General features: G+C 44.0%; 1 protein-coding gene across 2 annotated transcripts; it reads left to right on the top strand.

Annotated features, from left to right (window-relative positions):
- Window positions 1-39: 39 nt before the first annotated feature.
- On the top strand, window positions 40-27388 carry RGMB (repulsive guidance molecule BMP co-receptor b). Of its 2 annotated transcripts, XM_059916827.1 has the most exons (5): window positions 40-383; window positions 1350-1425; window positions 4645-4910; window positions 9998-10506; window positions 23944-27388. In XM_059916827.1, the coding sequence occupies exons 2-5, from the start codon at window positions 1421-1423 to the stop codon at window positions 24610-24612; spliced, it is 1449 nt and encodes a 482-aa protein (XP_059772810.1). In that variant the 5' UTR covers window positions 40-383; window positions 1350-1420; the 3' UTR covers window positions 24613-27388. The 2 variants fall into 2 exon arrangements, with proteins under 2 accessions (XP_059772810.1, XP_059772812.1); XM_059916829.1 differs by lacking the exons at window positions 40-383; window positions 1350-1425 and having other exon boundaries at window positions 4318-4910.

The following is a 27388-nucleotide window of genomic DNA, read 5'->3' on the forward strand; positions in this document are numbered from 1 at the left end:
ATCCGGGGTGTGCCGGCAGGGGGAGATGTGGAGGGGTGGGGTGGAGGCCCCTAGGTTTGGTCTTTGATTCCGGAGGGAAGAGAGAGCAGCTTGGAGAAAGCAAGACGGAATCGAGGGATTTGCCTCCCGCCTCCTCCCCGAGGTAGCGGAGACATCGCGGCAGCCGGAAGGGCGCAGCCGCTCGCCGGGCACTCACGCAGCAGTCGGGGAACAGGGAGAGCAGCCCCCGAGGCGGAGCCTCCCTCCTGCCTCGGGTTACCGCCGCCCCGACCTGGGGAAGAGAAGCGGACGCCGCGCTGGCCCCCTCAGCGCCCTGGCCGCGTGGCTTGCAGCTTATTTTCCCAGCTGGCAAGCGTCGCGCTGCAGACAAGGGAATGCCTGTGGTGAGTTGTTTATTTTGTTGAAGTTTGCGGTGGGCCAGAGGGACGTGGGGGGCGAGCGGCAGTCAGCGGCCGGGACTGTTTTGTTTAGGTCTCCGTCCACCTGTGTGGTATAAATCTGCCAGCCTCGGGGCGGCGGGAACCAGGGTGAGAAAACCGCAGCCCTCCAAAAGGCCCCTTCTTGCCCCTTGTAGACCTAGGACCACCTTTGCTTCTCCACTCTTGGAATCGGCTGGCTCCTAGCTAACACTACCCCCACGCCCCTGATCAGTGCTTCCCGCCCCCGCTGCGCACAGGGCTGGCGCTCCAAAGGGGAGTCAGCGCCCACTCCCCGGGGACAGCTTGCTATTGAAGTTCCTCCCCGGTACCCTCCCCCGTTCCTTGAGGATAGGGGAGCTGAGGACTTGAAACGAGGTGCTCTTGTGAAATTAGTGGGAACTTGTTTGGGCTGCTTCTGGCATGAAGTCGGTTCAGGGGTGTCGGGTCAGCCCATTAGTACAAACTGGGATTTGGGTTGGCCAGAGTTTCCCAGCCTGGAGGCTGGGGGGAAGTAAGCGGTTGGCTCCCGGCGGAGCTCAGAGGAACCCCCGGGGCTGATGGCAGTCGCGGCAGCGGCTGCGTTTGCCTGGAAGAAAAGCCTAAATACATTAGCGAGCTGGTAAAGCTTTTAAGGCCTTCTCGGGAATGAGTGGCTGGGTAATGAGAGGTTAATTTTGTTTGGAAGGGAAGGCTGCGCTGGTTTCCTGAGATAAATGGACAGGAAGCGCATTACCTCCGCGCTCTGGCAAGCGACTCCCAAATGCTTTTTGCACCTGCCGCTTTGAGCGGTGCGAGCCGCGGCTGAGCCCGAAGGGATCGCGGGGGCCGGTTGTGTAGGCTCGGGTGATGAGCCCCACGCACGCCCCGGGCCCTCTCCTTCCGGGGGCGCAGCGCTTACCCCTGGCTCTGGGACTCTTCTCTCACACCCAGGTCCTGCGTGTTCCGGAGCTCAGGGATCCCCTGATCCCGCCAAGCCCCCTCCAGGAGCGGAAGGGTTAAGAATGATGTAAGTACAATACACAAGCTGCTTGCCGCTGGGCTGTCGGACTCCGGGCTCCTTCACCCCTGCCTTGCGTAGGGTGGACTGGGGAGCAGCAGGGGAACCTTTACTCAAAAATGGGTTGCACAAGTCGCAACCCCGGGTCTGATTCCTGGCTCCTCTGCCTACGGTGATCTGTTAGAGACCTCGTGTTAGATTTCTGGAAATGGAGATTCTGTATATTAACAGGGGAACCGTTAAGACATCATGTAAAGGTTCAGGAAAAGAAACCACATCTTGTTTAGAATCCATTAATGTTGCTGGCATGTGTTTTAATTCTACCCATTTTGCACGGATGCTTTGCTGTGTCCCCTAATTATACTGTTCCAGTCTCATCTTTTTTTCCTGAAAACAAAGAAGCAGGAGGAAAGAGTACAAGTGGCAAGAAACAGGGTGGATTTGTGAGTTGTGCAAGCTGTCACTTCACGATTTTTTTCCTGATTAAAATATAAAAACTTTTATAAGTCATCGATTTTATGTTTGTGTTCTAGCTCCCTCCCCAGATTTTTCTTTGTAGAGTCTTAAAATCCTCCTTAACTTGCAGCATACTAGCTGCGGGAGTGGATGCGCTGTAAGTGACCATTCACTACGCTCTTGCTTCCCAAGCTGATTCGGGATCTTGCTCACAGTCCGAATTTACCCCGCCAATGTGTCAACTAGACTAATGTCCGGAAAATAGGAACCACTTTGCGGTTTAATTGTGAAAATTAACATTTTCCTCTAGCAGGCTGAACACTTATGCAGCAATAAAAAGTGAATTGTTAGGCGTATAAATATTAAGCTTGTCAAATTTTACAACATAGGAGCAGTAAAGTGCCTTAGAAGAAATGAAGTTTTTCCTCTAAAGAACAACAGCTCCATTTCAGGACACCAGGATTTGCAGTGACTCGAGGGTGCCCTCTGTTGATAAAATCTAGAGCATCCGTGTACTTAAGGAGCAGGATGTAAGAGGGAGAAGAGGAAAGGGGGGAAAATCATAGAAAATCAGGAGTGAAAAGACTCAAACTAAACTGAATTTGATCCTTAACTCTTGGTTATATGTTTTAAAGTATGGTCAATAAAGTAGGATGCTTCTTTCATAGGGGTCGAATTAAATCTTGGGTTAAGGAAGAAGAAACATCTTACTGTTAGTCTTTGCTAGCAAAATACTTTGAAAGATAGTGTTCACATTTGATTACTATTTAAAAGACACTTACCAGTATTTCATTAACTTGATTTCATTTGTAATATGTAGTAATTGTAAGAGAGTAAATTTTTGATTTAACAGTATTTACAACACGGTATCATCTAAAAATCATATCAGATGACTCCCCCCAAAAAGTCATTTCTCCAGGCAACTCTGAAGCTACTATTAAGCATATTATAGATACACACAAGGTTTGGATTATATCTTGGGCAGTGAAAGGTGTGTTTACCACTTGAGTCATCATGGTACGTAATAAGTAAGTAATGAAAAATTGCAGTAAAAATAGATAGGCATCCTTCATTAGGGACCTAGTGGTTTGTATAATTCAGAATGCGTCTAATGAGTAAGCTGGAGCGTTGGAAGGTTTGCCCTCAATTATCCTGGTCCATTGATTAGCACTTTTTAACATGTGGAATATTAACATGTCCGTGGTTGATACGAAATTCCTAATTAGAGATTCTAAGTAATGTAGCAGGTAAGGTTGCAGACTGTGACTTGGATATCAGTGAATTTAAAATGGCAGCCCTTTGCCGTTTGGGGAAGGGCAAAGACAAGGGCAGTACGAAGTGGCTCCCGGCCTTTGAGGCCATTCTTGAGATTAGATACCACTTCACACCTACTCATAACAAATTAGAACCTATCATCAACCTCACAACATGCTTTCCTGTATCTCCACTGGCAACCTCTTTTCTGGCAGACAATTGGTTTTCCCTCATTTTTGGATGCATTCAATCGCAAAAGTAGAAACCGACCTGCCATTGAGTTAATTTGCTAATAGACGATGAAAATTTGTGGAAAAGCCACTGAGCAACAAGAAATCATGGCATAATTACTCTACACTGCATTAAAAACTCACTATCCTCATTAATCTAATTACACCGTAGCCGAACACGTTGAAGTTCGCCCGCTCTCAGACCCCTCCCCGCAGCTTTCAGGAAGGGAAATGTCAAAGGAACAAGAACACCGGAGCCTCGCACGGCTGCCAGCGAACTCCGCCGGGAGCTGGCGGGTACCCTCCCAGCCCATCCGATTTGTTCCGGACCTTGGGTCACATTCGGATTTCCAACGAGACTGGGTGCTAGCTTTACCAAAAGTCCGCAACAGGCTCGGAACGCGGTTCCGCAGATGTGATTGGCTGCGAAGGGACCTGCCGCAAGGCTCAGGGTAAAAGCGCCCGCTTCCTCCAAGGAGCCGGAACCGTAGCTGGAGCTGGAGGGACAGAGTGGGGATGATGAAAAAAAAATTTTTTAATAAAAGTCATGGAGGGAGGTTGAACCTGATCACATTAATTCAAGGAGAGGTCAAAGGCCGGTGCCTTTGTAACGACGCCAGGACAAAGTTGCTGTCGCCTGTTTCTATTGGGCGCGAGGAAACAGTAAATCGCAGAAGGGGGTGGAGGGGAGAGCAGAGGAGGGAGCCGGAGGGAGGCTGGGCCCGGGCGCGAAGGACAGGGCTCGCAGCGGGCGGACGCGGAACTCGAATTACACTGGGCAGGCAGAAAGAGGGAGGAGGCACGGGGGGGCGGGCGCTTTGGGCCCTACGAGTGGCGGGCTGGGCCCAGAGCGCCCGCCTCTCAGCCAATGGAGCTAGAGGGAGGGGCGAGGCCGGGGTGGGGACGACTCGGATTGGCGGGTGTAGGGCGGGCGGGGCGGCAGTGAGGGGCTGAGATTGATTGAGCGCTGAGCTGACGCGCAAAGATATCCTGGCCGGCGGTGGCCGCTGGCAGGAGCTGGGTCCTCCTCCTGTTCGCCCACACCCGAGCTCCACGCCCGGTGAGCCCACGCTGGCCGCGGCCAGGGCGCCCGCGCGCTGCAGGCCGGGCCTCGCACTCGCTCACGGTCTTTGTGTCTTCTCTTCCGCCCCTTCTCCCTCCGCCCGCCGCCGTCTCCGGCCGCCACGATGCCACTGCGCCCTGTTGCCGCCGCCGCCAACTCGCTCCGCCCGCGGCGCACTGCTCGCTGCGGCGGTGGCGGCGGCCCGTGTCCGACGCGGGCCTGAAGGAGGAAGAAGAGGAAGCGAGGCGCGTCCTCCGGCCCATGCCGCAGCCACGGCCCGGGACCCGCCACGGCGCCCGCGCCGCCGCCCTCGCCGGAGCCCACGAGACCTGCATGGACGGGCATGGGCTTGAGAGCAGCATCTTCCTGCGCCGCCGCCGCCGCCCTCGCCGCTGCCGCCGGGGCTGAGCAGCGCCCCCGCCCCCGGCTCTGCCTGCCGCCCCTGGCGCTGCTGCTTCTGTTGCTGCTCAGCCTCGGGCTGCTTCACGCAGGTATGAGGCGCGCGCGCGAGGGGAGCCAGCTCTAGGGCCGAGTGCTTTGTTCCCCGACACCCCCGGTCCCGTAGGCGCTTGCCGGGGCGGAAGGCGGCGTGGCGCGACGGGAAAGGCCTCACCAGCCCCTGCCATGCACCTTAGCTGGGCTCGCGGGGCGGCGGCAGGAACACACCCGCCGACCGAGCGGAGCGCCCAGGGCGCAGAGGAGGGGCCTCTTCCCCTCCCTCCCGCCTTCCCCGCCTTCTGCTCGGACCGTTGATAAATCTCCCCTCCAACGGCCACTTATCAAAGATGTAGCGGGCGGGGGCTGCGCACCCGAGACAAATGTTCCGGATGCTTTATTGCTCTCTGCCTTGGTGTTTACTGAAAGTCAGGCTGGGATCAGGTTTCGCCGCCGCCGCCGCCGCCTCCTCGGTGGGGTGACTAGGAAGCCTTGTGCTGCTTCTCTGGAGTTGGGGGTGGCGACGAGGCGAAGAAATCGCACCAGATGGAAAGATTTTCACCAGAGCTGGAAAACCTGGGGGTTAATCTCGAAGTAACTTAAACTTTTTTAAACTGGGACTTCTTTCATATTTGCGAAAGCTGCTTTTAATTCAGCTTTCAACCTCTTTGGAAAAACTCGTGCTTTGTGGCTAGCCGCGTGTTTTCGGGTTCCAGGAGAGGTTGACAGATGTCTTGCCTTCTGGAGGTTTGGCGCTTCCCCTATGGAAGCAGCGGTGAGAAATCTGTTCTCAGCGAAGGAAGCCTTCTTCGTTCTTCTTAGCGAAGATGAGCCTTTTAGCATGTTTTAACCTACTTTTCTTTTTAAAATCGTTTCATTAACACGATGTTATATGTGAGTTACATTTCAATAAAGCTGGGGGAAAAATCTAGGACCCTCTTTACAAATAAGTACCACTTATAGGAGCAGGTCTAGACAAAGAATTTTTTTAATACCATATTGAAAGGTAATTTATCTTTTAGTTTGAGAACACCTAGAGCATTAGGTAAGTTTTCCTTCGAGATCTTTTTGTCCTGTATTTGTAGGACAGCAGTCACAACGCTCTGATCTGGAGAATACTGAACTTTAATGCCACCCATACGGAGTAATTTTTATTTATTTACTAAGTCATAGCAGCGGTGTTAAAAATCCAGGAGGTCTTTTAAGTAATGGGGAAAAAATGTGGCATTTGAGGAGGTGACTTAATTTACTTTGCGTAACTTTGCATTGTGATATAACAGCTGCATTTTAACACTGTCACTTGTGGAAACAGACCGAGGTCTTAATAGAGAGTGTAAAATAGCAAGTTTTACAATGATTAAGGTTTTAAATTAGTGACTTTAGAACCTTAGAAAATAAAGTCAGTTTGCTTATGGTTACATGGAAAATTTTTTATGACGTGTCAAAAAATCTACTCAGGAGGGTTTTGTGTGAAAAAAATAAGTGTCCACAATGTCAAAGTGTAGGTTTCTTGAAATGGAAATTGAAGTGGTAGGCAGGACTGGGTCCCTCTTGACTACTTGGATATCGTTTCCTTTAGTTGCCATTGGGTCCTATAACAGGATTGGAATGTGGTCCTTGAAGATTTCTTCGCTGGCCCATGAAAGGCCTAAGAAGTTGGTTTAAAGGTTTAGAAAATTAAGGTGCCTTAGTTCAAGAGCTTGGAATGTGAAACTCCTCTCAGTATCCTAATGTGCTCACGCTGAAGTCACCATTAGATTCTACCCAGAGTTGCTGTGGTGAGTGATTATCTGTGGACAGCTTGTTGGAAGGGAGCAGTTAACCTGGTTATAGAAAAGAGGGCTCCTTTTTGAGAGATTTCTTTGAAGAGCAGTGCTGTTGAAATGCAGGGGTTGTTTCTCCTCAGGGCAGGGAGCCTAGCCGAGTGCTCTTTGCAGATGGGCTACCATATGTTTTGTGCCTGGATCCATATAATTTGCCTCTGCACCCCATATGGCTCTGCATTTCACTTAATTCACTTCAGCATATCTGATTTCTTTTATTATAAACTGGTGATTGGGCTGCAGATGCACACGTGCAGTCTGGACGTTGAGGAAACTGTCTTGAATGGTGAGGTCTTTATGTCTGGATCATTAATGAAAGCTATAGACCCACAAATCCCTTAGTAGGTTTCATTTACCGGAATGAAAATACTGTCACATCATAGATGATCTGATTTGAAAAATAGATCTGTAGCTGCAGATTTTGAATTCTGCCCTTGGGAAATGAAAAGAATACTTTTATTCACTTTTTTTTTTTTTTCCTTAAGCAAACCTCTGCACTTCCTGAATGGAGATCCAATATGGGAGTTCCTTGCTTACTCATACACTTCATGGCCTTCATGGCTGCATCCTTGAAATTGTTTCTGCTATGCATTGTCTTGGTATTTTGACAGGAGGCTTACTTTACCGCCTATAACAGGCAAAGTGTGCATTGTCATTATAAATTCATGAAGCCTGGATGTTTCTGGGTGTATGCTGCAAATTAGTCATTATACAGGAGCCTGCGATGGGGCTGAAACTGCTGACCCAAATGCACTTTCTCTCTAGTTAGCCCTCCTCCCTCCCATCATCTCTATTCAAAAAGTCTGTTAGAAACCTCATCCAATACAAAGGAACCCAAGGAGTTCTGTTTTATGTGAGATTTCTCAAAGGAATCAGCACCCACCTGCTATGAAAAAGGGACGGGGGAGGAAGGAAAGGAACAAAAAAGGAGCTGGGAATCTAAATTCTGCTTTTCTCTTCCTTTCTGAACAATTGCATCTGCATTTCCATGCTGGTCTTACTTCTGATATTTTATGACTATTTGAAATAATTATTAGTAAGTGTATGCTTGGCTAGATTTTATAGGCCATAAAAAAGAATAGGCACTGCAAGTTTAGCAGAAAGTTCTTCTGCTGTCATTTATATGTTGTCCAAGAACTGTTCATTACTGAGTGATCTTGGCCCATATTTTATTTTCTTGCTTACTGCTTACTGTGAAGCTGATTTTAAAAGAAATGATACTGTAGTTATGTCTTTTTTTAAGCTATCAAGTACTGTCTTGAGAATCAGGCATTTAGTAGAGATGTGACATGTGGAGGAATGAAAACAGGATTTGAGGAAAGGCACCATGCTCTGGGCTTCTTACTAGCTGTTTACAATCCAGCCAGGACAAGGCCTTTAGTGTCCCTTTGTCTTGATTTTCCCATCTGTAAAATGGCTTTAATGCCATTTTGGGGGTTGTTGGTTGGTTGTATTTTTTGTTCACATTTTTGCTTTTTTGAGTAAAAGTAGTTGAAAAATGATTTGATCTACTTTATAGAGAAGAATTCTATAAATATCAACTTTGGAATGAGCAAACATAAAAGGGACCAAACACATAAATATGTATTTGATTTTTTTAAGTGCGATTTAGTGATAGCTGTAAATTCATAGCTCCAAAATATTAAAATATTTTAATCTTCTCTTTTACTCGTGTTAAATCAAATACCCAGTCTTGACTATATTTTTCCCTTTTTGGTTTTTGAAATTTAAGAATGGTTGGGGAAGTGCCTTAAGAGGTTGTCATTTCCTACCCTTTGTTTCCCCAGCTGATGCCATGAGCAGAGATTACAGGCTATTTTATTCAGATTTAAAAGCAGTTTACTACTGAAAAGATTAAAATATCTTTCTAAGATGATTATTAGGGTTATCAGATAAAGTACTAAATCTTGATATTATCCTGAAGTTTTGTTATGCCTAAATCTTGAATAATTATACATTTAATAATATTCTACTGACTGATTTCCCCCCCACAATAGATATTTTGTGCCTAGAAAAGATCACAGAGTTTACTGTAGAACAACCTACTCATTTCTCATATGAGGAACCTAAAACTTGACATTGAGGTTCCTCCATGGTTGAGAGACCTATAAAGAATGTGCAAGTAATACAAATACGTGTTACAGTTCATTTGTATAAAATTTGAGGTGGATGATAAAGAAAATTATTTTTCTTTTCAGTAATTCTGGTGTTCCCATTTTAAGGAATATAGTGTTAAACTGATTGGTGCACACCACTGACCTAGTATTGGCAGTTCATTGTGTTTTTTGTGCTTTGAGAGATTTTACAAATTTTTATATGAGAAGCTAGGGGCAGACCATAATTTGAAAACTGACTTTTTAAATAGTAGGGCAGTAATCACATGATTTTTCATTACTTCATTTTAGCTTGACTTAAATCATTAAGTTTATGTGAATTGTTGATTTAGGGAAAAAGTCGTTTATATATACTCTAAGAATTCTGTCTCTGGTTCTGTTTCTGGGAAAAAACATAGTTGGTGGGATCACCTGTCAGTGTTATGTACTTTTTGATTCAGTGTACTTTTACTGGTGAACTGTTTAGGAGCTGGAATCCTAGCGTGATTGATGCTATGGGATAAGTGAATACCTAGCTTGGTCAAATCAATCACTTCATTTTTTTAAGAGAACATTTATACTTTGTATTGATAGAAACCAGGAGATTAAGTGTTAATATATATGCAATTTGTTGATAAACATTCCTCAAGAAATGCAGAATAACTTAGTACTTGGATTTTTTCCTGATATTCTTTCCCTATAGCCATAGTAGAATCGGGTAAAGGTGTTTTAACTAATCATGCTGTAATTTAGGAGTTTCCCCTCCCTGAGGTGTGCAGGCTTTACTCGTGGTTTTGTGCATAGACAGTGATTTCCAAAGCAAATTACTTATGCAGTTTTCAAAATCAAAACAAAGTTCATATCTTTGACTTGGTCTTAAAGCAAAGACATCTTTCTCAAAATCTATAAACAATAGCAAAGTTGATAAAATATTTCGTTTATCATTCCCTTGTAATTTTACCCTAAGAACACTGGGCTAGACTCCTGTTTACTCACAATGGCCCATGCTTTAGTTTCAAGTTAACTAGCTGCATGCAGTGTTTCTCCCAGTGGCTTACTTTGTGAGAGGCCAAGAAGCACAATACAACCCTATTTCTGAAGGCCTGCTTAAAATAGGAGTATATGAAATAGAACAAACAGTTCCCAGAGGAGAATGTCATTTTCTCATGTAGCTCAGGAAGTTGTGAAGCATTTAAAAAATGTTTGTTCTTATCTTCTTTCTCATAGGTGACTGCCAACAGCCAGCCCAATGTCGAATCCAGAAATGTACCACGGACTTTGTGTCCCTGACTTCACACCTGAACTCTGCCATTGATGGCTTTGACTCTGAGTTTTGCAAGGCTCTGCGTGCCTATGCCGGCTGCACCCAGCGAACTTCAAAAGCCTGCCGTGGTAACCTAGTATACCATTCTGCTGTGTTGGGTATCAGTGACCTCATGAGCCAGAGGAACTGTTCTAAGGACGGACCCACATCCTCCACAAACCCTGAAGTGACCCATGACCCTTGTAACTATCATAGCCACACGGGAGCCAGAGAACACAGGGGAGGGGACCAGAACCCTCCCAATTACCTTTTTTGTGGCTTGTTCGGAGATCCTCACCTTAGAACTTTCAAGGATCACTTCCAGACATGCAAAGTGGAAGGGGCCTGGCCACTCATAGATAATAATTATCTTTCAGTTCAAGTGACGAATGTGCCCGTGGTCCCTGGATCCAGTGCTACTGCTACAGATAAGGCAAGTGTACTTTTTTCTTCTTTCCTATAACTTTCAGATGTTTGATTCTTCAGACAACTTTTGAAGTGTGATACAAAAGACCTAGTTTAAAAGGAGCTTCTCTTGGTCATCTTGGCACGCAGGGTGGATGAAGGATTAAATGAAAATTACTTGGTAAAAGAATCTCTCAGTGGAATTCTAGGGCCTATATAAAATGTGGGTCTAAATTTAAATAGGCAGTGATATGAAAAATAAAAAGTAAACATTGAAGTTGGGTTCTCTAGGGAAAAGGCAGGCCTGTTTAATGAAAAAAAAAAAAGTTCTTTTTTTTTCAGTGGTGTCATTTTTAAGTGCAGATGTGTGTGGCTCTTGAAGAAATCCATGTTCAGATTTATCAGATGACTGAAATGGGTGTTCTGAATAAAGAACACTGTGAAGCCAGAGGCAATAACCCATCAGGAAATTTTATTGGGAACTTGGAAGCTATAGTAAAATGTGATGGCTATAAGCCAGCTTCTCAGTGGCAAGCCCACAGTGGTGTTTTAGTTCCTAACCTAGTGGTGACCAAGGAAGTTAAGAATTGGATATTGCAGAGCAGTGATATATAACCCCATGTAATCTCAGGATAAAAATGTAAGTCAGCCTGAGGGGAAAACTGACATAGTTAAGTTAAGCTTACCATGTCTAGCTGCCAGTGTCTGTGGTTGTTGTTTGTTTGTTTGTTTGTTTTAAAGAAACTAATACTGAATAGAGATCCTCTAAGCCAATTTTAAGGCACCAGTGTCTTAGTGCAAGTAGGTGGAGAGGAGCTATGAATGGCTTTCCAGTTGCCAGTCTGAGCTAATTCATGTGTTAATAAATAAAGCAGTCAAAAAGGGTTGTCCATGAAAATAGTGTCCCAAGTAAGCAGCTCCTTCACTGTCTCCTCCAACCACAAAATCACACATACAGGTTTTCTCATCTTACTTGATTTCCTTTGTTTATCTTTTCATCAGTTGGTTTAGACTAAAATATAATTGACAGGGAACAAGCTTTTATAATACTTACGACTGTTCTTTTGATTCCAGGACACCTCCCTTGCCTCCAAACATATGTGGCATAGTTATTAAGTGAATTTAAATTATTTTACTTGACATTTTGTGGAGGGAATTTTACAGCACCTCCAGAGGTGTATGGAGACACACCGGGGGTGTCACAAATCTAAGATTAGAAGTCATTGCTCTGAACAAAGAAGACTATTACATCAGTCTAGACATCTTAGGGGAACTTAAAACTATTTACACTTCAACTCCCAATAAAGCCCAAGCTTGCCTTTCCAAACCTTATATCTCAAACTTTTCTTCCTCTGTGTTTTACAAGTATGCAAATAATTTTTCCTATCTGTATATTAAAATATGTATTTGCTGTATGTTATTATATGAAGTTAATATAATTATGAAGTCATAAGACAAGCCATGGGCAAAAAATCCATCATTATTGCAGTCATAGGATATAAAACATGGGAATAGTCTTTGGAAAGACATAACACTGAAAATTCAAGAAGACAGTTCCATTAAGAATGTAGAAAATCATCAAAATCATTGTGTAAATAATTGAGGGCTTGGAGTGGTATCCTTCAAACGATACTTTTGAGATTAATAAGTGCTGTGTGCATGGGAAAATACAGTTGACCCTTGAACAACATAGGTTTGAACTGCACCAGTCAACTTACGTGGATTTTTTTCCAATAGTAAATACTACAGTACTACACGATCCATGGTTGGTTGAATCCTTGGGTGCAGAACTCTCGATACATTGGGCCAGCTATAAAGGTATATGTGAATTTTCAACCGCACAGGGGTCTTTGCCCCTAATCCTCCTGTTGTTCAGGGGTCAGCTATATTGTTTCTTTTCACAAGCCCAAAGTTTTGTTTTCCAAGCCTTCCATCCAGTCACATGTCACTTCTATTTGGTGTTCAACCTTTCAAAATTTTATACTTTTTACTGATCATGTTGAAAATATTTGGGGACAACTGGTTACCTTATGAGTATTAACATTATATAAACGGAACAGTCGACACTGAAGTACTTTAGATTATTCTGTTTCAGTTGTGGTTGAATCTCTCATAGTTTTTAGCAAATAAATAAATACAATTTGTTTTCTCCCTCACTTTGGTAAGAATCAAAGATTTTACCCATTCCAGAAAGGAGAGGGGAAAAATTATCCTCTAACATAAATTCAAGCAGACAGTGAGAATGTTTGGTCTTTAATTGCACTATTGGAAAGTATTTCCCCACATCTGGTGTCCATGCTCTTCAGCAACAAATTACTCTATGACCTCTAGTAGTTGTTTTTTTCCTTCTTCTTTTTGTAACTCTCTCCAAAGCCCCCAAAAGCATCTGGAAGGTTACTGTTGAGGGCCTGTCTCCATGTTGGTATGGCTTCTGCTGGTGAAACCAAACAAAGGCCTAAAATTTTGCACTGCAATTTCCTTTTACCAACCCAGGGCCAAAATAAAACCTTTTAAAAATTCTAAGCAATGAAAAAATGATGGCAATAAAAATAAAAACAATGAGACAAAAAAGTACATAAGAAATAAGTTCCAGAAAAGATCTATTTTTTTTTCCTTGATGTCTACTGTAATACTGTTTTCAAAAAACCTTTAAGAAGAATTTTTTATATGAGTCCCAGCTTTACTGAGACCTTAAACACATACATAGACCAGCTATTGGATAACCCAGCACTGCACATTGCAGATACTGTGTCATCCTGTGGTCAAGCATTTTTAATGACCTATGTGCTCAGTGTCACTAGATTTAAAGACTGACCAATGATGTCATATCATAGAGGCTGGCTGGTTGTGATGCCGAAATTATAGTATTTAAGCAAACATTCATTTCACCACCTTCAGCGCTAAACTGAAGCACTAGACTCAGGTCTAGTGAAGTGCTCAGGGAAGTCCCTAAGGCAACTCAGTCCTGGTAACCTGGCTTCTTAAGCAAGTCATCTTCAAGGCTGTCTTTGTGAGCTCTACCTGCCCCTGAACACCCACGTTTCAAACCTCATCACGAAAAGACAAAGCTTGGGGGGAAAAAAATCTAAACTACAGAGTCACCTGTATACTCAAGGGGTCATTTATTAGCTAAGACTTTTCCTTATCCACATGGCAAGCAGTGAGTGTAGGGCAGCAAGACCTGCAGTCCTTGACAGTTTGGCCTCATCTTCCCTTGTCTACTTTCTCTCCCCCTTCCCTGGGAAACTAGGTCAGGCTGTGTGCAGGTATGCCTTCTCAGGGCCGCTGGGTTTATGTCGGACTCTCCACCAGCCTGTTAGGGATCCCTTCCCAGGAGTCTGCATGGTTGGCCACCTTGCCAGCTAGATGTGTTCCTAAAGGGGAGACCAGGGCTATTTTTTCGTCTCTCCCCGCCCTGGGGCTGCCGGGGTTCCTGGCACACCTGCACACCTCTGCTGAGATCCATGTCAGCTCTGGGCCACCTTCTACACCTTTGGCTGTAAGGGGCAGCTTCTGGCCTGCAGGCACTCTGCGGGAGAGAGATGAGAGAGGGGGCAGTCTTAGAACTGGCAGCGCTGGCTGCGTGGGAAGAAAAGCATTTTCTGTTTTGGGCTGGGGGTGGGGAGGGGACACAATGCCAGTATCTCTCCTGGGCCTCACACAGGTAAATAACCAGGTCATCTGTGGGGATGCTGGGCTTCTGTACCTTCTCTTCCACATTCTCTTTGCCAGCCTCTCAGTCTCAACTCCTTTTTACTTCATTCTCTGTAACTATGTATCCCTGTTTATGTGGATTTAATAAGGAATTGTATATGCCATGATTACAGAAGGTGATTTTGGTATAAATTATTTTATGAAAGGATTCTGCACTTTACAAATGTATTCCTAGTAACATGTATTAAAAACACCAGTCTCTCAGGTGCATTTAAAATGATTCCTTTTCCAAAAAATTTCAAGGATGAATTTATTACATACCTAAACAATGGCAATATTTTAAAAATTATTCTGTACAAATAATTGGTATACCTTTGCTTTGTTTTTCCTTTTGTTTTAACGTAATCATGTCCTTTCTCATCACTCTAGCTTTTGTATGCTGTTCTTCAAACTCAGTGAAACAAAACTGCAGATAGGAGGGGAGATTGAGTTGACAGCAGGTCCTTTTATAGATCTTCAGATTTTTCTGTACTTCATCCTTTAGCGAGAGAAGGTGGTTTACCTTCAGGCAGCTTGACTTTGGGGAAGAGGTGTGTTCTTTGTGCTTGACCAAGTCAGGTGGCTGTTGGCCAGGTGAATGGGTACTCTGAGGTGCCTTGTAAATTCTTGCTGTTGCCATGGGCCACCAGCTCCCAGTGACCCCATGGGCAGTAGCTTTCAGTGCCTATCCAAAGCATGGTAAGAGACCCTGTCTTGAAAGTCCATAATTATCCCTAAGTCTCGAACTCTAGTTAGTTTCTGGGAAATTTCCTGAAAACTTCCACTGGTTGATGATACTAGAGATACAGGAAGACTTAGTCCCTTTGACCCATTCTTGCTTACTATCTTCATCAAACTGTATAACCCAAGGTGTTCCCTGATGATAAAATACTCTTCACTGTAGGGTCCTAGAGCATGATTGGATCCTGTGCTCCTTTCTGATGCCCCTTAGCATGAACTGTTGTTCGACAACCAAATGGGCATGTAAACCAATGTTCTGGGTCATTCTCTGTTGGTTACAAAATCAGAGCCAGACGCACCTGCATTGCAAAGGCTTTCCACTGTCTTTTTTAGGCATATCTTTGGATCAAAGTTTGGAAATCTGTCCTCTCTTGACTCTAGGCCTAGTGCATTTTTTTGTAGCCAAGTTTTTGTAACCAGTTTTTAGTATCTTTATGGAGACAATGTGAGCTACACCGTGGTGATCGTTCTTATTTTCGTGGACTAAGAAAGATGCCTCATCCTTCAGTCTGCTGGTTTGTGTTTTAAATACATGGACACTGTGCTTACATGCTACATTGTTACAGAAGGGACACGTGGCAGTTTCATTGAGAATATAGAGCCCTTTCCTTCCAGAGAGCACAAGCTGTCTTGCAGATACATTGTAACTAATCCTTAAAATCTGAGATTGCTCTTTGTTTTGTTATGATGATCTGTTATGCAGCTAAGTCTTGCCATCTTTTTAGGATTTGCATCTTGTCATGGTCCTCCTTGTTTTGCAGAAACGCTAAAAAAAAAAAAAGAAAAGAAAAAAGGTTGTAACACCAGTTGAGGCATATTGCAGAACAGATGGGAAAGAAGTTTGCAGTTGTAGCTCCCAGCTCGTATACTATATTCATTTCTCTGATAAAATGTATAATGTGGTGCTGCATTTGAAACACCAAGCATTAAAGGGCCTATTGTGTATGGGAGATGCAGAGGTGAATGTTGTCTCTGCCTCAGTCTAAGCACATAACTAAACTTTGCAGCAGTCAGTGGAGAATTGTGGGGTTTGTGTTGGGGGGTGGGGAAAAGCCATTTTCAGGGTTTCTTTTTAGAACATTGCTGGCCCACATTATAAGCTGGTTCCAAGTGCTGCGAGTTGTCTTGGGTGTCAGGAAGGACCAGGAGGTTGGGCCAGAGAGATGGGCTGCTGTACCCAGGGCCTGACTGTCCCCGCTGGTCACCATCACAGGTCAGTGTTCTTACTCCTAGGATTTGTCACAGTCTCCCTTTTCACCTCCCACTGTTCAGGTGGCCTCTCACGTGCACCCAGGTCTCCTCACTCCTGTACACCCTAGCAGGCTCTAGAACCCTGGCTGCCACTGTTGAAAGGTTGTTGACCTTTGATTTAATACCAGAAAGCTTTCTAGGGAATTTGACCATCAGTGTCACCAGTTCTTAGTTAAATTCATTTTTTTCAGGGTTCCATCTCATCTTTAAGACACATGAAAACATGTCTTAGATAACCTTATCCTCCCTGAATTTATTTATTGTAGAGATAATATTGAAACATTAAAGAATAGGTTTTAGAAAAGCAGAAATCAGATATAATTCCAGGTGGTAGTATTCCTATTTGTCCTTTTCTGGTTTCCTGCATAGCTCTCGTTTGTATTGGATTGTAAGGTCTCAGGCCCAGAAACTATTCAACTTTGCTTCATAGAACTATATGAAACTTCAACAGATTGCCTGGAGGTAAAAGTATATGTGGGCAAAGGAAGCAGGAAAAGAAGGAGAAATTATTAGCTCCATGATGTATCTGTAAGTGTGAAAGATCATTTTGTAAGGTGAAAATGGGCCTGCCTTGGTTATTCTTTATGCTGTACTTTCCAAACAAGATACACCTTTATATAGTTCATACAGATTCATGTACTCTGGGTAATGAGTCTTTTATCATCTTTCTATTCTCTGGAATAGAATGAAGAAACACGGAAGATATTAGTGGAAACTGTCTAAAAATTTGTGTCTGTGTATCTTGTCAGTTTTATATTTTGAATCTCTCTGTGCCACTCCCTCTGTCCCAGATGTGGTTTGGAAGGACAAAAAGGACCTTCGTAATCCCCCATTTATAAGTGAAATTAACCCAACGCCTGCCTGAGCCAGCCAGGATTCCATGCGAGTGCTGTGGGCCTCTACTCCTTTAAAACAAATCCACACTCCTCCATAGTTTAAACCAGAGGCAGGAGGCCAAGTCTGATGCACAGCTGAGAGTTAGAACTTGTTTTTCTGTCACATTTCCAAATGTTTCTCTCTGCCCTGTTAAATTTTCTTTTGAGTTAACATTTTGAGAGGAAGGGGCAAGAAGGAAACATTGGATGGTTGGTACTTTTTTTGTTGGCTTCAATTAACGCTAACCAAACAGTTTCTGCCTGTGCGGAATGTGGGATAGTTACCTACAGTGTTGAACAATGAAAAATGCTACCTTACCCATTTTGTCTTTATTTGTTTTGACTGTAGTAGAACTTGCTCTTCCACTGTTTTGAATTTTGTGTTCTCATGGGTGGGGTAACTTCAGGACTTCTTAAACTGCTCAGCTTGTCAGTAAGTAATAACTAACAAGAATAGCAGCATCCATCTAAGATGCAGAATTTAGCTGGAGAGCCTTGTAGTGAAAACATGATGCTGTTGGGTCTAGAAAGAACTTCAGGTGAAATTGGGTCTGTGGAGAGAGGAGCTCTGTATGTCCCAGTTAGCTGGTTATTTTAAGAGTTGGAGCCCAAAGTACCTTTGCTACTGCTGGTGGGGTTCTTTCAGTGTTGGAACTTAGTATGCACACTGTGGATAGAATTGATGTGACAGCATTTAAATACTAACTTCCCATCTACTCTGCATGTGCTCCTGAAAAGGGGGTCAGGGTTTAATCTTTCCGTCTAAAGGTGTGTGTGAGTACACACATAAGCACACATGTGCATTTATGTGGTGTCCATGCTTTCCCCTCTCCCTGCCTCAGGAAAATGAAGACAGAAGGATATTGTTTTGTAACTTTCCAGTTAACTGGCTTCTTGGAATATATGGTCACTCCCTCTAACCACCTCGTTCCTGGGCTTTGCTTTTCTTTTTTTTTTTAAATTATTTATTTTTGGCTGTGTTGGGTCTTCGTTTCTGTGCGAGGGCTTTCTCTAGTTGCAGCAAGTGGGGGCCACTCTTCATCGCGGTGCGCGGGCCTCTCACTATTGCGGCCTCTCTTGTTGGAGCACAGGCTCCAGACGCGCAGGCTCAGTAGTTGTGGCTCACGGGCCCAGTTGCTCCGCGGCATGTGGGATCTTCCCAGACCAGGGCTCGAACCCATGTCCCCTGCAGTGGCAGGCAGACTCTCAACCAGTGCGCCACCAGGGAAGCCGCTGCTTTTCTTTTTAATAGCCCTGGGAACCTGAAACTGAACCTACAAGTGACAGAGTATGAGTGTATTGTGGAGACCTTCAAGCCCTTTTGCTTTTTAAATCACCAAAACTGAAAAATGATCAGTGAGGCTGTGATTTCCTAATCCCCATTGGTTTGGGAAACAGCTGTGCTGAACCTAGGCCCAGAGCATTTGCCTGAGGTCCTGCTAGAGCCTGAGGATCTGTGGCCCTGTGCCCATTCCCCCCCCCCCCCCACCGCCCTGCCCAATTAGGAGGGAGATCCCTGAAAGCAAGACCTGCTAGGGCAGATTCCTGCCCCTAGAGTTACTGCCTCTGGCCCTGGCTGTCACCTTTCAGAATATTTTTAGCCTCTGGTCTAAAGCACAGTGGCAGCCTCGGCCTGTAATACTGTCCACACATATCTAACTTCGCATCTAGAAGCATAGTGAGTTCCTACATTTGCTGGCCTCCTCAATGCAAAGTCCGAACACAACAAACAAACAAACAAGAAGTTCCCTTTGGAGTTCTCTGAGTGCCAAGACTGTGAGGACCAGAGAGAGGCTTTGCTCCCCAAACTCAGCTCTGGTCTGTACAAGGAAGCTGGCCAGTTTCCCTGTCTCTGAGCCTATTTCTACTTCCAGCCTTCCTTGTTTTAAGTGTACAGAAATTGCTCTTTGGAAGTCGACATTTTTTTTGCCTGTCCCTTTTATGTGTCATCCCTGGGCCTGCTTCCCTTTCTCTCTCACATGCTCTTTCCAGCCACTGAGCTTAGTGCTTCTCCCCTGGACCACCCTAGCAGCCTCAACTGTGGGTGTCCTTTCCCTCTGGTTTGGTTTCTTCTTTCTCCGTCTGCTGCCAAGAACCCCTCCAGCAGCCAAGGCAGCCCTTGTTCCTGCATGTATTACCTAGGGCAATACTGAAGAATAAATAAGTCTGATCCATTCCGTTTCTCTGGAATCCTGTAAATGCTCCTAGAACAGAGCTCTGTGGAAGGAGACTCATGAGCATAGAGAAACCTATTTTCATATCCTTAGAAGGTAGGAGATGTTTATAGTCTCATTCAGGACTTAAAAGAAGTCTAGAGTAAGATTTTTAACCTGCCACCCTCTTGTCCTAGTCCTACTCTTGTAGATCTTAAGTTCAGATTTCCTATAGGTAGATAGCTGATATGTAGGCTGAGTCGCAATGGTAAAATTACATTCGGTTCATCGAGTTCACACCTTCCTGGCAGATTTTTTTTTCTTAGTTTTTCAGAAAAATTATCAATGACACCAGTTATTAACCAATGCAACATTTTTTCCTTAAGTATGGTACAGATACTCTCCTAGGTTTTGTATGAAACTGTTCAAACAGAAAGTTATTGTAGATGAATATGCTTTTGTTTCCTGCTCCACAAAAGGGAGAGAGATCCAGAGTTCTCCCCAGTCCAGCCGAGATACTTCCTTATGGTGCTTCAGCGCTTCCTAGGCTCAGGCTTCTCAACATTTAGAAGAACTGACCCCCTGAAGTTAAGATTATGTGTTTTAGAGTTGGAGATAGAGCACGTGTATTTATTTCTTTGAAGTATGCACTCTTGTTGGAATGGTTTCTCGTTTTGCTCAGCCTTGAGGACTGAGTGTAGAGGCTGTACTCCACTGATCTGGTAAGAGCAAAGGGGCCATGGGCACAGCGTTCTTATTCTCCCATAGTCGCCTGTTTTTTCAACCTATAATTGCACCCAGAGGATCTGAGGAAGTGGACATATCAGCTAATTATATGAAATAAAATTAATTTTAGCTTCCTTAACACAAGCAGAATCTTAATTAGGTACATGTCAAAATTGTTTCTCTATGTTCCAGGATGATTTCTGTGACTTTCAGTTTGGTTTGCAGGCCCATCTTAATCCAAGAGATAGAGTCCCTTGATCTTAAAGCCCAGTTCTGGTATTAGAGAAATCTAGTAAGGTCCTGCACTTGCAGTGCCAGATGGCCTGATTAAACACCAATAAATGTTTCTTCCAAAATACAATAAGCACAAATAGTTAAGTGCACAGCCTGTGGGGAATTCTACTGTTTGAAAACTTCTGTGCAGCACTTTGCAAGGCTGTTGAGCCTGGGGAAGCTCTGTCTGTGCATTGCCAAGGCAATGCCTGGTTCTCTGGGCTGTGTCGTTTTCATTTAATTTTTTTTTATTTTCCTGGTGGAAAGGAGAGGCAGCTGCCTCTAAATGTTGGTATTTCACAGCAAACCTTAAATCCTTATTGCCTTACTCGTGTGGAAAGGTTGATTTGTAGCTGCTGTCTTGCTCTTCCTAAGAGGACCCGTTGGGTGGTAAAGATCTCAGGGAATGAAACATTAAAAATGAATGAGGGGACTGGAGTAGTTTGTCTGAGGTGAGGGTTGGGAGGGGCTGGGCAGGGGAGGTTTAACAAAAGGCACTGGTGTTTTAAATGCACAGAAATGCCATCCATCAATAATAAATGGTGTGGCATAGAACAGCTGTGCCAAATTGAGTTATTACAGCATATGGATCAGTTCATAGAGGGGGGAAAGTAAGCAGCATAGCTGGTGTTTTTAAATTATCTGTTTGAGAGCTTTAGAATACAATTTTGAATGTCCTGTTTTTACCCTCTGACAGCTGCTAGTTGGAAATATAAAACGTGTGGAATTACCAAACATTCCAATTAAAATTTTGAGTGTTTTTAAAGTAAGAATTATTGAGAGTGAATAAATTTTGGGTTTTTTTTCTGAAGAGGGAGACAGAATCTGAAAATGAATTTCTGGCCCTTCATGGCTGAGTGCCTGCTTTTTTAAGACCTCGAGTTGTAATTAATTGTATGAGGAATGAAATTACATTACAAAACTTAAGTCACGTGAAACTGTTACCTAGTGTTTTCTACTACATTGATTATATCTCTAGGTATCTCTTCAGTACCTACTTAAACTACAGAGGACCACTCAGGAAACCTCTCTCATGCTTTGAGGTTGCCTCATTACCCTCAGCATCTTGATTCAAGGGCTAATTCTATACATATGCTCCGTGCGAATTATTTCACCTAAAGGAGGAACAACAAGAGAAATACCAGCTTTGTGGTCTCCTAGAGAAAATCACTCCTAGGAAACTGGACAGACAAAAATCCATTAGGTAAACTGGAATATTTTGTAAGTGTAGATAGTATGCAGAGGTCAAGCTTTAAGTTTTACTTGATCTTCTAGAAGTATAGGAGTTACTGTCAGTGTCACAGGCATAGCAGAGGACAATAACGTGAGCGTGTTTGAAATGACTCCTGAGTTGGAATTGGTGGACTTGGTGAGAGCTGGAAGTATTCCACTCATCTTAATATTGACCCTTGCTTGCCTTTTTTGGAAACTTGTTTGGAATTGGATCTCTCTGGTGTGTTGTCCCAACAAAACTAATTCCTCTGTGTTTTTCCTAAGGTGCACTAAAAAGTACTTAATTCTTGCCGATAATGCCAAGTTGGTTTAAATTTGAGGTTTGTTAGACTGGAAGGACAAATGGCCTAGCTGTTGTAGAAGAGTTCATTTACTCTTTGAGTGTGGATGTTCTAGTTGAAAATGAGGAGAGTGGCTGTATGAAGTGTCTATTACTCTTATTGTAGCCGTCTGTATTAACTTTCAGCTCTTTCAGGTGCAGAATTTACTTGAATAAATCTTTTTCACCTCCAGGGGATCCCAGCTTGCCTTAAAAAAGCACTTGTCAAACTGTCTTTAGAGCCACCAAATAAATCTAGTTTATAGTCCCATTAGATATCTAGCTCAAAATCCCACTCGCTCTGGAAGGTCATATGGTTGGATGCACAACAAATTTCCTGAAATCATCTCTGGTACACCTCCTTCAGGTTGTTAGGAAGGTGTTGAAATGTGAGAAGGCTGGTCATGAAATTAAGTTGTGGCTCGGTAATTAGGAAGGGAGAAAACCAAGCATTTTCATAGTGCATTGTCTGGCTTTTAGTTGCAGCTGCAAACAACGGATATGAATTTAACCAGTTGCTACAGTGCAGCTGGTTCAGATCTGGCTTTATAACTGGCTGAAGTGAAATGAAATGGCTGGAAAATTCCAGTCAGGTAACACTGGTGGTAACATGTGGAATTAAATAGTGTGAGCAAATGCTGGCCGGGCTGGGGAAAAAGCCCTTCAGACATAAACTTGAGGGTGGTAGTGAGGACTTGTAGAGAGCGGGGTGGGGAGGGGGCCGGCATGGCCTTTTTAACAAGGGTCTATTGTTTTGATTAGTCCCCTTGCAGGAGGTGGAAGGTTCCCTCCATCCAGAGTAATCTGTAGAGTGTTTGGCTTGTCTACCTCCCTCCTTGACTGAAGTCACCTGATACTTTTTTTTTTTCCTTCAAGAAGAAAGAATAATTGGGATTGACACATATACACTGTTGATGCTATGTATAAAATAGAAAACTGATGGGAACGTACTGTACAGCACAGGGAACTCTACTTAATGCACTGTGGTGACCTAAATGGGAGGGAAGTCCAAAAGGGGAGGGATAGCTGTGTATGTATGGCTGATTCGTTTTGCTGTGCAGTAGAAGCTAACACAACATTGTAAAGTAACTATACTCCAGTAAAAATTAATTTAAAATAAAATAGTTCTCTGAAAAAAAAAAGAATAATAAGCTGTTACCTCAGTTATTGACAATAACTCAGATCTCAAAGCATAGTCTTTTTCCCCCTTGGGGACCGTTTTCCCACCTGTGTGACCCAGAAGGCCCTGTCTCTTCCTCGTCATCTTCCTTCCATCCCCTGCGGCAGAGATGTTGAGGATGTTGGAGACAGAGGTGCTCAAAGTTCGTTTTTTTAAATAATTGTTCTAATGAAGGAAATAAAATCGGTTCACTAAAGGGAAGCTTTTGTATTATCGGTAGTTTTTTCTCCATGAATTGTCTGCTTAACTTGGAGGGTTGAGAGTTGACTGGGGAACAGATTTCTGAGAAGTCGAAGGGCCATCGTGCTGTTTGGGGGAAACATTTGCTGTAACTAGGTTTAGGGTATTTAGTCCCTGCCAGTGCTTGGGAGCTGCATTTGCTAAGTGAGTTTGCTGTCACGGCGATTAGCCAGTCATGTGAAACATTTGATTCAGAGACTTAAGAGAAATCTTTCCTGAGGCACATGATTGGTAGCTGTTGCTGGGATGGCCCCCTCCTCAGCTTTCCATTTCCTCCCTCAGTGTTTATAAGTAAGTTTGTAGTGATGAGTCATGGGATATGGTTTTAGGGTCCAAGGGAGAAACTTTTTAGAAATCAAAGTTCTGGTAGGTTTATCGTTAATTAAGCCACTTAGAGCTTCTGCATAACTGAGAACGGAATGTTTTTTTCTCAGAGCTCTACCACAGCTCACCTGTTTTTGGAAGAGACAAGATATAAATTACCAATAAAAATTGCCTGTATCCCAACAACAGCATTGTTCTGTCTTAGGAAAATGAAAATTTTTTCCTGAGGCATATTCCCCGGATCTGTGTTAAATTATCATTCCGAATACATAGGACTTTAAAAAGTTCCCCTAACAGCGACACCATTCACTTGCAAGGCAGAAGCAAAGAGGCCTAGTCTGGAGATTCTGTCTCTAGCCATTCAACTCCAGAATGGAGAGCAGCTCTTGCCACACAAGGATGCACCGTCCTGTATCCCTCCCATCGTGTTAAACTTTGTACGCGTTCCTTCCCACAGATCACCATCATCTTCAAAGCCCACCGCGAGTGTACAGATCAGAAAGTATACCAAGCTGTGACAGATGACCTGCCAGCTGCCTTTGTGGATGGCAGCACCAGCGGAGGGGACGGCGACACCAAGAGCCTGCGTATCGTGGAGAGGGAGAGCGGCCGCTATGTGGAGATGCACGCTCGCTACATAGGGACCACGGTGTTCGTGCGGCAGCTGGGTCGCTACCTGACCCTCGCCGTCCGCATGCCTGAAGACCTGGCCATGTCCTACGAGGAGAGCCAGGACCTGCAGCTGTGTGTGAACGGCTGCCCCCTGAGCGAGCGCATTGATGACGGGCAGGGCCAGGTGTCTGCCATCCTGGGGCACAGCCTGCCTCACACGCCCTCGGCCCAGGCCTGGCCTGGCTACACACTGGAGACTGCTAACGCTCAATGCCACGAGAAGATGCTGGTGAAGGACATCTATTTCCAGTCCTGTGTCTTTGACCTGCTCACCACGGGGGATGCCAACTTCACCGCCGCAGCCCACAGTGCCTTGGAAGACGTGGCGGCACTGCACCCCAGGAGGGAACGCTGGCACATTTTCCCAAGCAGTGGTCGCGGGACTCCGCGTGGAGACAGCCATTTGTCTGTCAGTCTAGGCCTCGCGTGCTCCATCCTTATTGTGTTTTTGTAGGCGTTGTCTCTTGTTTTGTTTCTGTTTTTGTCTATAACAAAATTTTAAAATATATATTGTCATAATATATTGAGTAAAAGAGTATATATGTATATACCATGTATATGACAGGATGTTTGTCCTGGGACACCCACCTGATTGTACATATTGTGTTTGACTGTTTTCACATCTGTTGGATGTAGTGTTCTTTGATTGTATCGATTTTGTTTTGCAGTTTTGTGAAATGTTTTATAATGTCCCTGCCTGGGGACCTGTTAGAAAGCACTTTATTTTTTATATATTAAATATTTATGTGTGTACCTGGTTAGTATGTATATAGTACACGTGCACAGACACCGTACGCAGCGTTCCCTTTGAAGATGACCGGCGACGTCGTTTGTAGCTCTTCCTGGCTGCGCCCTCCCGTCCTCTCCCACTGCTGCTCATCCCGCGCACGCAGCTTTCACCTGCCGCCTCCTGGCGCAGCTGCCTCGTTCCTTTGAACTAGCTCCTTACCCTCTTCTTCTGCCCTCACTCGATGTGGAAGGACGACAGTTAACCCCCCTCCAGGTGCTTTTGGCTGTTCAACACTGATTCTAGGACGCCCTCTCCCTCTTTTACAGCTGTCACTTTTTCAGAGGGTGGGGAGAATGTTAGTACAGTTCTTATTAACTAGGATTGTTATATCTGAGCACTTACAGTATGGTAGGTTGAATGAAAACTGCTGTTTTTATAGGTCAGAAGGGGCTAGTGATGACAATTTCACAGCTAAATACCAGGCATCTTGCTAGGCCCCGGCAGCTCTCAGACTTCTGTCATCCCGTGTCCTTGTTTAAACTGCAGCTTTTCCCTCTTTTAACTCTATTCTACATTGAACAAACAAAACGCAAAAACATAAATTCATTGCTCATGCCTTGCTCTTATCTCTGTAATTTGTACAAGCCCGCATTCTCAGCCTTCTCTTCCTCGGCTGTTTGGGCTCGGAAACACACTGCCCCCTGTGTTCACGCCCAGTAAGCCCTCCTCAGTCTCACTTTAGGATCCCAGGGACTGGGGTTTGTTAGATTCTTTAATATCAAGGCCCAGATCCCATCACAAAGTTCTCCTCTTCCTTGCCCCCCACACTGAGGTCTTCCTCACAGTCTTTGACACATCTGTGTGCATAATGGAGTGGACTAGGGTGCTCACGGCAGAAGCGCTTCCTTGGCCTGACTGTGTGTAGCTAACTGGGTGCTGGTTAGTCCAGACATTCGCACTGGGCAGTATTGCACCCCAGGTGGCCTCTCCATTTAATCAGATAACTCTCCCTCTTAACATCTGTAGGTGACTATTATTTAGTCATTTTACTTTATAGTAATTTCACCAAGCTACATGAGAAACTCCTTGCCTCTACAATTACATTGTTGGCACCTCTTGCAAAAGGAGAACACCACCAACAAAAGGCAAGAACAGTAACTGAGAACATGGACTCCGGGATAGGTAGGTTTATTTTGTTACATCTAAAATATAAATGTATGGTTCCAAGAATTAGTGGTAATATTTATACTTTACCCTAATCATTTACATAAATGAAAACAAAAGTTAGTGAACTTTAAATTTCACAGCAATTTGGGTCAAGATTATGCTTAGTTTTAGTTGGCCAGGTAATTTCTTCCTTTTGCCGTGTCCTGTTGATGAGTGGCACTGCCAGAAGCCCAGACTGGCAGGAAAGAGGATGTCATTTTGTGAAGTTCTATTTCTCTGTGAACTGATCTATCAGTCACAGGATGGAGATGTGGGTTCATCCAGAGGTGGCAAGCCTCCTCTCGACCATCTTCTGGTATATGAGAGAATAATCTTGGCCAGTCTGGGAAAATCATGAAGGCATCCTGCTTACAGAGAGTTGAAACCCAAACCTGTTATCCTTGTATAAGAGCTGGACCGGGGGCCTACCTACCATCAGCTCTGAACCGTGACTTCTTTTGTTCACTTACAGAATTGTGTGCCAGGTTAGAAGCTATAGTTAGCTAGTAATTTTGTTACGTAATTGAGTAGAATGAAGGAAAAATATTTAGGGTACTTCTAACCACTATTTTTGTGCAAATAGTCTAAAAGTGAAGTAAAAACAGTAGAAGTTTTCTACAGTATCTGGGTTTAGAGTGTATATGATTAACATACCTTTGTCCTTTTCAGGGAAAGCAAAACAACCACCTCTGCTAATAGTTGGGAAAAGAAAATTGGGTTGTTTTGCCATATCATTTACCTGGAAAGGATGCTTAAAAGCATCCTACATCACTATTATTAGTACCAGTGTATTTAGCTGTTCTCCCTTTATAGTCAGTATCTCTGTATGACACTGAGGTCCTCGCCACAGATAACTGTTTCAGAAATACAGGTATTTCTCTAGAGAAGGGCCTGGTTTATTTTCTCCAGTTTCTTTCATAGAATGTCTAAAGAAAATGCTACTTGCACATGTTGGTTTTTGAAATCCTCCTTAACCAGAAGAGTGTCGGGTCATACTAACACATAGGTAGGATGTAGCTGTTAAGACGTCTTCTGGGGGAGCTTAAACTTGTGGGAAAACACTGGTTTTCACAGATGCTCCACGTGGCTGTCTTTAAAAGACTCGAAACATTTTTTTGTGCTTCTCTTTGTTATGCTTGGAAACTCCTACAGTGTGTAGAGTCTTTGCAAAGAAACCTTTAGATGTGGTTCATAGGTATATGAATAAGTATCTGTGTAAAACAGTGAGTGTGCAGTGTGTAAATACTTTAAATTATTATGGTAGAAAAATAAAGTTACATACCATCCTGTGGAA

Source organism: Balaenoptera ricei, chromosome 3 (genome assembly GCF_028023285.1).
Source record: "Balaenoptera ricei isolate mBalRic1 chromosome 3, mBalRic1.hap2, whole genome shotgun sequence".
NCBI lineage: Eukaryota > Metazoa > Chordata > Mammalia > Artiodactyla > Balaenopteridae > Balaenoptera > Balaenoptera ricei.

What these genes read in the sequence shown, in the direction of transcription:
- RGMB (XM_059916827.1), top strand. An exon ending in CCTCGGGCTGCTTCACGCAG is followed by an intron (nt 4,911 to 9,997) that starts GTATGAGGCGCG and finishes TCTTTCTCATAG; the next exon opens with GTGACTGCCAACAGCCAGCC. An exon ending in GTGCTACTGCTACAGATAAG is followed by an intron (nt 10,507 to 23,943) that starts GCAAGTGTACTT and finishes TCCTTCCCACAG; the next exon opens with ATCACCATCATCTTCAAAGC.